Below are 10,522 nucleotides of genomic sequence, written 5' to 3' on the forward strand. Positions count from 1 at the left end.
ACCAATACAGTTGCAAATGCTCACAGCTAACTTGAACTGAGCCCAGGAATAGAAGAGCTAAGGGAAGAACTGAAGTAACTGAAGGGATTTGCAACCCCATAGGAAGAACAATATCTACTAACTGGACTATCCAGAGCTTCCAAGGAGTAGACCACTAACCAAAGAGTGTACAGGGAGGGATTCATGGCTCCAGATACATATGTAGCAGAGGATTGCCTTATCTGAAATCAATGGGAGGGGAGGCCCTTGGTCCTGTGGAGGATTGATGCCCCAGCAAAGGAGAAGCTAAATTGATGATGTGAGAGTGTGTGAGTGGGTTGAATAGTACACTCATAGAGGCAAAGAGGAGGGGGAAGATGGGGAAAGGGTTGGGGGTTGTGAAGGGGAAACAAGGAAGGGGAATATCATTTGAAATGTAAGTGAATAAAATGATTAATAAAAAAAGGAGAAAGAAGTAATATGGGAATTATCGTGACCAAGTGGAATCAGATGGAAAGATTTTATGGAATTAGCTCACTACCTTATACACACACCAGAAGCCTGGGGCTTTATTCTAATAGGTTTTTAGAGGAATTGAAAAAACTGTTCTTTAGAAATTTTTCTAGATTTTTTTTTGTTTTTTTCTTTTTTGGTGGAACAGTACCGTGAAATAAAGTTGAGCATAACATATGAAAAACTTGAAAAGCAATATTCACTATTGTAGGTTGTCGTGAATATAAGACTGAAAACATTAATGGACTGCTTTTACATAGACATTGATAGGTATTAAAATATCCCTTTACAACAATTACACAATAGCTTTCTTGATATTGTATACAAAACATGAATAATAATATTATATAGATGAAGACAATAATTTGCATGTATTTAGTGAATGATAAATTTAAAAAATGAAAAATTAGACAATCAATTTTTGTAAATATTTTGTCTGCTAACATAGACTGAAGAAAACACCATAAAGTTTGGAAAAAGACGTCTTTTCATCACTAGCAAAATTACAAAGCTTCACAGCATTTTGTGTAATTTGGTTTTATATTCATGGCACTACTCTCATGTAAATGTTGATGAAAAGTTATGATTACTTGATAGATAATTCTTACACCACGCAGGCACTTTTATGTAAAATAATACACATTGGATTATGGTATTGGAGAAATACCTTAAACAAATACAATAAGAAACAATTTAAATTTTGATTCTATTTTTAGCTTTGATTTCCAATTTTGAAAATTAAAAAAAAAACTGAGAGAAATATCAATTTTCCTCTAAAAGATAAAGAAAAGATAGTGAAGGAAAGATAAGGTTCCTTCCTTTTAGGACTTTGGTATCTATTTATTTATTTATTTATTTATTTATTTATTCATTCATTTAAAATATTTATTTATTGTATGTAAGTACACTGTAGCTGTCTTTAGACACACAATAAGAGGGCAGCAGATCTCATTATGGATGGTTGTGAGCCACCATGTGATTGTTGGGATTTGAACTCAGGACCTTGGTATTTAAAGGCAGGAAACAACTATCTTTTAAAGAGTTATTTTCTTCATTTGACTATGTCCTTTGCCTTACAGAAGCTTTCCAGTTTTATGAGGTCCCATTTATCAATTTTTGATCTTAGAGCATGAGCCATTGGAGTACTGCTTCGGAAATTTACCCCTGTGCCAATAAGTTTGAGGCTCTTTCCCATTTTTTCTTCTATTAGAATCAGTGTATCTGGTTTGTTTGTTTGCTTGCTTGCTTGCTTGCTTGCTTTAAACTACAGATTTTATTCCTCTCCTGTCACACCTTCTGACTCTTCTACATCCCATACCTCTTTTCTGACTACCTGTCTCCATGAGGATGTCCGCACTCCCTACCCCAAACCCAAAATACCTCTAAATTCCCTGAGACCTGAGTCTCTTGATGGTTAGGTGAATCTTCTCTGACTAAACCCAGACCTGGCAGTCCTCTGCTGTATTGTCTTGGGGGCTTTGTTCCTCTTGGACTTGAGCTTTGTGATGAGTATGGATCTATTTTCATTATTCTAAATACCAACTTCCAGTTAGACCAGCACCATTTATTGAAGATGCTTTCTTTTTCCAATATATATTTTTGGCTCCTTGTCAAAGATCAAGTGACCATAAGTATGTGGTTTTATTTCTGGGTCTTCAATTCTGTTCCATTGATCAACCTAGCTGCCCCTGTATTAATAACATGCAGTTTTATCTCCATTGCTGTGTAGTACAGCTTGAGGTCAGGGATCGTGATTCTCATAGAAATTCTATTATTGTTAATTTTTTTTTTGCTATCCTGGGTTTCTGATTATCCATATGAAAATGAGAATTGCTTTTTCCACTTGTTTGAACAATTTTGTTAGAATTTTGATGGGAATTGCATTGAATCTGTAAATTGCTTTTGGAAGGAGGACCATTTTTATTATTAATCCTAACAATCTATGAGCATGGGAGATCTCTCCATTTCCTGAGGTCTTCTCTAATTTATTTCTTGAAAGGCTTGTAGTTCTTGTCATATAGATCTTTCACCTGTTTAGTTAGAGTTATAGTCAATAGGACAAATCAGCAACCTACAGATTCGAAAAAAAATCTTCACCAACACCGCCTGATAGAGGGCTAATATCAAAAATATATAAAGAACTCAAGAAGCTAATATCCAAAAAGACCCATACAATCTAATTTAAAAATTGGGGTTTAGATCTAAACAGAGAATTCACAACAGAGAAATTTAGAATGGCTGAGAAGCACTTACAGAAATGTTCAACGTCCTTAGAGAGCTGGGAAATGCAAATCAAAATGACCCTGAGATTCCACCTTATACCAGTCAGAATGGCTAAAATTAAAAACTCAGGTTATATGTTGGCAAGGATGTGGAAAAAGAGGAACACTCCTCCACTGTTATTGGGGATGTTAACTGAAACAAGCATTCTGGGACTCAATCTGAAGGTTCCTCAGAAAATTGGAAATAGACCTACTTAAAGACTGAGTTATGCAACTCTTGAGCATATACTCAAAAGTTGCCCCACTATGCCACAGGGACACATGCTTTGTTATGTTCATAGTGGCCATACTAATGATAGCCAAAAGCTAGAAATAAACCAGATATACCACAATAGAAGAATGGCTCATTTACACAGTAGAATATTATTCAGATATTAAGAATGAGGACCTCATGAATTTTGCAGACAAATGGAGGTGCACAGTGAAAGCTTTTCTTCAGTACTGAAGAATTTAATTGGGACTTGATGTTTATCAAATTGCCCCATGTGCAAAGTTAGAGCTAGTTGTACCAATCACTACACATTCTAATTGAATTAGCAGTACTACTAATTCAATACCTTTCATGGAGCTCATGGAACTGGAAGCTTGCCATATTTATCCTCATATAATTGAGAATTATTTCACTCAGTATGGTGCTCTCCATGTTCATCACTGGAACAATACCTTGCATTTTTAAGCTTGAATTACTCTTTGTACATTCATCTATTTTGGATGTTTAATTTTTGTTATCTCATGGCACAGGATGTTATAAAAAAAACAACAGAGTTCACATTTCCCTTTGAGAACCTGTCTTCAAACCTTTTTGATAAGTACTTGTAAGTGGGAATGTTGAATCATACAACAAATAATTAAATCACAGCTGAATACAAATTGATCCTGAAATTATTAACCTCCAGGCATCATCTCATTAGACTTTCTAAAATTTTGCTGGTAATTAATTATTTATTGGTGTCTCTTCAGGGAGAGTGCCCATGGCTTAAAATATATACATAAATAGGTCGCAGAAACCCATGCTAAGAAACACATTGGGAAATGAAGGCAGCATTTTCACAATAGGTAACAAAGTTACTCACAAAGCCCTGTCATTTTATCATATGTATGAGGAGGACAGCTTTTGTTAGTGTCTCACTATCTGGAGGTAATCATTTCTGATTCATTTTATGTTCTTTTTAGTAGTTCACAATGTCTGTATCGGAATAGAAGCTCTTTAGTTTTTCTATTTCATGTCCTTTTAAAAACATTTTTACTGAAGTTGAGAGGGCAAAAGCTATTGGTTACTTTTGAAACACACTAAAGTTATTCTGTCATATGTTGCTATAATAAAACATATTTTCACTCCAACTCTTCCTGACTTTTTCTCTTTCATACACACACACATACACACAAACATACACACACACACTTAATTGTGTAACAAGTAAAGCACTGAGATGAGAAGAAATAAGAAAGAAACAATATGAATTTGTTTAAAGAAGAGAATTTGAAAAAATAAATGTTAAGTGTGCATTATGCTGTTTTTACCATCCTTAAACTAAAATTTTCTTTTCTTTCTTTCTTTCTTTCTTTCTTTCTTTCTTTCTTTCTTTCTTTCTTTCTTTCTTTGTTTGTTTGTTTGTTTGTTTTTCTTTTTCTTTTTCTCTTTGTAGCCCTGGCTATCCTGGAACTCACTCTGTAGACCAGGCAGGCTGGCCTTGAAATCAGAAATCCACCTGCCTCTGCCTCTCAAGTGCTGAGATCAAAGTTGTGCACTACCACTGCCCGGCCTTCCATCCTTAGTTTTATTTTGCCCTAGATTAATCAAGGATCCCCTACAAAAATTATACTGAACCTATATTCGTGGAGCATCTGGGATAAGGGAAATACTTATCCAGATATTGACAGCAAAGTCAGAGGAGAAAAAGACAATATATGATGACACATATGGATATTTGTATGTTTGTATGACATATTTATAAAATGTAATATGAAAATTTATTCTCCTAAGTTCACCTAATGTAAAATAACTAGAACTTTAACAAGAAATCTTTGCAGTAATAGGTTACACATGTGTTCACCTTCTGATCCTTTTATATTTTTAGCAATTACTTATTTTTATGTGTGTGCCCACATGCACAGAGATCAGAGGGAAAGTGCATGAGTCTTCTTGTACCTTACACTAGTGCACCTCTTATTCACACTCAAGTCTGCATACCAAGCCATTTTACCTGTGAAGAGATTAAGCCACTTCCTGATTTTTGCATTCCACAGTGGTGGTGAAACCACTAATGAGGATCAAGAGACACCTAATTATATCTTAGGATAAAGGGAGATTTCCTTAATTGAGAGTGTAGTTTGGAAGAGTAACATGTCAGGATTCAGCAAGCATATTAATCTATAAAAGAAATAATTTTTCACTGGGCTCTAAAACTATTCAGAGGAAAACACTTTTGTCTCTTATTACCTTTGACAAAATTTACAGTCAGTGTATTTTCATTTTTACTGATTAAGCATGGCAAAGCAAACCAATGCAGAAGGGACCAAGAATGGGTGTTTCAGTTAAGCAATATTGATGTTTTACATATTCAATATCTGAAGTTTATAATAGTAAATGGAAGAATATCAGAAAACCATTTGTTATAAAATCCTTTTAAGTGAGTGATGTATAAATTATATATACTCACCTTTACTCAGAACCTTCAAAACTAGGAGATTTTGTTGCCATATTCTCATAGACTGCAGTTTCTACTATGATTACCAATGTAAATCAATTTATTTCTGGTTTTAGTAGTTTTTGAATACATATTTTTATTTTTATTTTTTTTTAAAGATTTATTTATTTATTATACATAAGCATACTGTAGCTGTCTTCAGACACTCCAGAAGAGGGCGCCAGATTTCGTTACGGATGGTTGTGAGCCACCATGTGGTTGCTGGGATTTGAACTCTGGACCTTCGGAAGAGCAGTCGGGTGCTCTTACCCACTGAGCCATCTCACCAGCCCCCACATATTTTTATGAAAGTAAGAATTGTTTTACTCCTGTGATTTTCTCTTTTTTGCACTGTAAATATTCAAACATTTCTTCTACAGTATAGAAATTCATTGTGTTGTGTTCTATGGTGTGTTTTGAAGTTATTCCTTTGAACTAACCACAACAAATATTTTCTGTTTCCTCTTACACCCATGCTAATGCTAGAGTACTGCATTTTTGTTTTGCTGTGTGGTATATATAGTGCAGTTAAAGTTTAATACAGTGTCAGACATTAAATCTTTCACAACACTTGCCAAAATACTTAAAATGTTTTTATTAATAATTATTTGTAATTTAGCACTTCTTGTTAAAAAAGGAGCTTTTGAGAGTGTGATAATAAGCCAATTTTAATGAACTCTTTTAATCTTTCCTCAATTTCTTCATATTTTTCTAGATTCCAAGGCTTATCATGTGTCTGACTTGAGACAATAAAATAAATTATGCTATAGTAAAATTTACCTTCCCAGAAAAAGATTAATTTATGCAAAAGAGACTTACTTAAAATTTTATAAATGTAGCAATATGTCAAAAATATCTCAAAACTAGAGCAAACTATGAATACTTCCTCTTGCCTGTGAAATCTACAGGCTGAGATAGCTTATATTTACCCAGTTCTTTATAACTAACTTCTCCTTTGCTCATCATTACAGATGTAACAAAGAAGCTACAATCCATCTTGTATAATGTACACACACAAATATATGAGGAACAATCAGGTGAGTTATTATAACAAGTGACTTTAAAATCAACGTGTGCAGCATCTTTGTGAACTATGCTAAGGGAGCAAAGACTCCCTGGATAGGTTACCTCTACTTCAGGTTTTCAAAACACCATATTGAGACTCCTTGGTGCTAAAAAATATTTTAAACAAATCATCTTATTTTCCCAAAGAAAAAGTTGTATATTATAGGTTAGTATGTAATGGGATGGCACAGATATACTTACAAGCACTTTTGTTAATGCAAATAAAGACAACTTTGAGTGAGATTCTATATGATAAAGATGGATCCCTATAACCACTCTGGATATTTCAACCTACATCTCTACAGATTCTCTAGATATACCTATGAAAGTAGCCTTCTGTGCACTTTTGAAATATTTAAGTGGTATGTGTATTGGTACTAGCATGGACCTAATATGTTATTACAACTATATACTTGTTAAATGTTACAGTTTATTTGGATCATTTCAGAAATAAAAGCAAAGTGAAAATAAATTTTATTCATATGCATATAAATTTATCTAACTACAATTTGCAGATTTTACATGTAATCTATTTATATATAATTTATAATAAGGCATATATTATAAAATAGTATATTTATTTTTCTATACATATATACATGTGGCTGTTTAGCAATGTTACTAGATCCCAAAAGTAACAGAAATTTAGTTTGAATTTTGTCCACTATATACATTTGATGTGGAAAGTTAATTTGCTTTCCATATTAACTACTGTTAAACCATTAGATTAAAGGAAGAGCTCACATTCGTATTGGAAAAACCATGTATTGTTAGCAACAATAATGTTCTCTGAATAAAATAGTCGTTGGTTGAGAACCAAAGATTCATACATATGTCAAGACATATGTATGCACAGACATACGTGTGCACAGAAGTGTATATACACCTCTTTTTAAATAGATTTCTTTTCAAACACTAATTTGACATACTTGGACACATTATACTTAATAAATTTTGAATTATTTTTAATGGATCTTGAATAATAAAAATCCAGAATATAATATTTGAAATCTCTAAACTGTGCTACTCTACTCATGATAGGTTTTTGAATGAATGAAGATGGAGAGCCAAAACCTCACAGTAGTGACTGAATTTATCCTGGGGGGTATCACAGACCGCCCTGAGCTGCAGGTCCCATTGTTTGGACTGTTTCTCATGATCTATCTGATCTCACTGTTTGGCAACTTGGGCATGATCATTCTTACCATAGTGGAATCAAGGCTGCAAACACCTATGTACTTCTTTCTCAGACACCTAGCTATCACAGATCTTGGTTATTCAACTGCTATTGGACCTAAAATGTTAGCAAATTTTGTTGTCAGTAAAAATACAATATCCTTTCATCTTTGTGCTACACAATTAGCCTTCTTTCTTCTGTTCATTGCTTGTGAACTGTTCATTCTATCTGTAATGTCTTATGACCGCTATGTAGCTATCTGTAACCCTCTGCTCTACAGTGTCATCATGTCACAAACTGTATGTTGGGTACTTGTAGCAATACCATACCTTTACAGTGTATTTATTTCTCTCATAGTCACCATTAATATCTTCTCTTCATCCTTCTGTGGCTACAATGTCATCCCTCATTTCTACTGTGATGGTCTTCCCTTGATATCTCTGCTTTGCACAAATACAGATAAAATCGGACTGATAATTTTAATTTTATCTGCTATTAATTTGATTTCCTCTCTCCTGATCATCCTTGGCTCTTATCTGCTCATCTTCAGAGCTATTCTCAGAATGAACTCTGCTGAGGGAAGACGGAAGGCTTTCTCCACCTGTGGCTCCCATCTGACTGTGGTCTCTGTCTTTTATGGGACTTTGATTTTTATGTATGTGCAACCTAAGACCAGTCACTCCTTTGACACTGACAAGGTGGCTTCCATCTTCTATACCCTAGTTATCCCTATGTTAAATCCTTTGATCTACAGTTTAAGAAACAAAGATGTAAAATATGCTCTTAGAAAGACAGGAAAAATGATACAAAATAATTTCTCATAGAAGTCACAGGATATTAAATTTTACCTTAGTTCACAAATGAATGTAAATGTTCTATAAGTTTCAGCAAAGAAAATAGAAAAGAACCCCTCTTCTCTGAAGAGAAGACCAATTGTAAAGAAAAGCTTTGAAAAAATGAGGTAACACAGAAAATTCTTTTAAAATGTATAAACTGAAGAGAGTAACAATGTGTGTATTGTATTTAAATGAAGAGAATGACAAGTGTCTCAAATGATTTTGAATTTTGTGGTGATTAGGAAGTTTTAGGATGGGCTGGTGAGATGTCTCAGTGGTTAAGAGCGCCGACTGCTCTTCCAAAGGTCCCGAGTTCAAATCCCAGCAACCACATGGTGGCTCACAACCATCCATAACGAAATCTGATGCCCTCTTCTGGAGTGTCTGAAGAAAGCTACAGTGTACTTACATATAATAAATAAATGAATCTTAAAAAAAAGGAAGTTTTAGGATGATTTTAATTTTGTGGATTGAACTTTACAATAAATTGCCTAGCGCTTATGTGTATCTGTGTATTTACTTGTATGAAAATACACTGTTATTATAGTTGTATTTATATACATTTGGTATCCATGTACATATCCATTTACTGTATTAAAAGGTTCTAATCACAATAAAAATGAAGTCTATCCGTTTGGTAAGGTGCCAGTAATATCAGAGCATGCAAAAACTTTCATTCCACTGAAATATTTATGTCCTTGTTCTACTTCAATTCTTCTTCATATCACCTCATATATGATCACAATAGCAAAAACTAAAGCCAAATATTTAGTAATTATATATCTCATAATTTCAGTGTATCATTTGATATTGTATAATTCTCTCTGTGTTTATATGTGCATGAGTTTGCATACATATGGGAGCATGAGTGTGTGGAGCGTGTGTGTGTGTGTATTCAGGTAAGATGTCGAGTTTTCCACTGCGGCTTGTAATACTTTACTTTTTTCTTGTTCTTAAAATAATCTTAATTTTTTTCCTGTTCACTATGCTGAATGATTTGATGTTTCTTGATATACATAAAGTATATTTCCTGTAAGACATATACTGTTTGATTATTGAGTAAAATGCCATCACTAAAATTAATTGGGATGTAAAGGCAGAAAAATCAGGATTCTTGGGAAAGCCTGGGCTAATTAGTGAATCTGAGGTAAATCTGGGCTGAAGAAGATGATTTGAAAAATAAAAAGTAGAGATATGTTAATAAAGAAATAACATTTGGTAATGCTTGAAATTTGTTTTGTGGGTTTGGTACCAAAGCAAATCTAACACAATAATAAATGAATAGAATAAAACATAACTTTAATATGTCTGTGGCAATGCAAATCATAATCAAATAATAGATTGATAATAAAGATATGAAATTCTAATATTTAAATTGGATATAAGAAATCAAATTTTGTCATTCCAGAGAGGAGAGATTGAGCCAGTGACTTGGCCATTCTTGGTCAATGAATGACATTTCTTTTTTTTTTTTTTTCTTTTTTTTCCTATTTTTTTATTAGATATTTTCTTCATTTACATTTCAAATGATATCCCCAAAGCTCCCTATACCCACCGCTGCCCTGCTCCCCAACCCACCCACTCCTGCATCCTGGCCCTGGCATTCCCCTGTATTGACTCATATGATCTTTACAAAACCAAGGGCCTCTCCTCCCATGGATGGCCAACATTTCTTTATGTAAAAAACAAATATACACTACAAGATCCAAATGAACAGCATGTAATTAGTTATTAAAACTTAATAAAATTTTTAATTTAAAAAACTAACCAATTAGTTTGAACACAATACTGTTTTAAAGGATAAAATGCCCAAACACATGCTAAAAACAATGTTTTAAGTATTGTTGAAAATGATTTTTCCCACATGGAGCAGAAACAGAATAGACGGTATTCCTGAAGTATTGTGGTTTCATTGTTTGCTTGTTTTTGTTTTTTTGTTTGTTTGTTTTGTTTTGTTTTGTTCTGTTTTTGTTTTTGTTTTAA

At 33.5% G+C, this 10,522-nt stretch overlaps 1 protein-coding gene across 1 annotated transcript; it reads left to right on the forward strand.

The window, feature by feature from the left end:
* The first annotated feature begins 7,576 nt into the window (after nucleotides 1-7,576).
* LOC110289405 (olfactory receptor 8K3-like) lies at nucleotides 7,577-8,527 on the forward strand. The gene has a single exon (XM_021155598.1). The coding sequence runs from the start codon at nucleotides 7,580-7,582 to the stop codon at nucleotides 8,525-8,527; it is 948 nt and encodes a 315-aa protein (XP_021011257.1). The 5' UTR covers nucleotides 7,577-7,579.
* The last annotated feature ends 1,995 nt before the right edge of the window (nucleotides 8,528-10,522 follow it).

This window comes from Mus caroli, unplaced genomic scaffold (assembly GCF_978045245.1).
Source record: "Mus caroli unplaced genomic scaffold, Mus_caroli_1 scaffold_2, whole genome shotgun sequence".
NCBI classification, from domain to species: Eukaryota; Metazoa; Chordata; class Mammalia; order Rodentia; family Muridae; genus Mus; species Mus caroli.

Bases quoted from the DNA above. Each gene is read 5' to 3' on its own strand.
- LOC110289405 (XM_021155598.1), top strand. From the start codon at position 7,580: ATGAAGATGGAGAGCCAAAACCTCACAGTAGTGACTGAATTTATCCTG.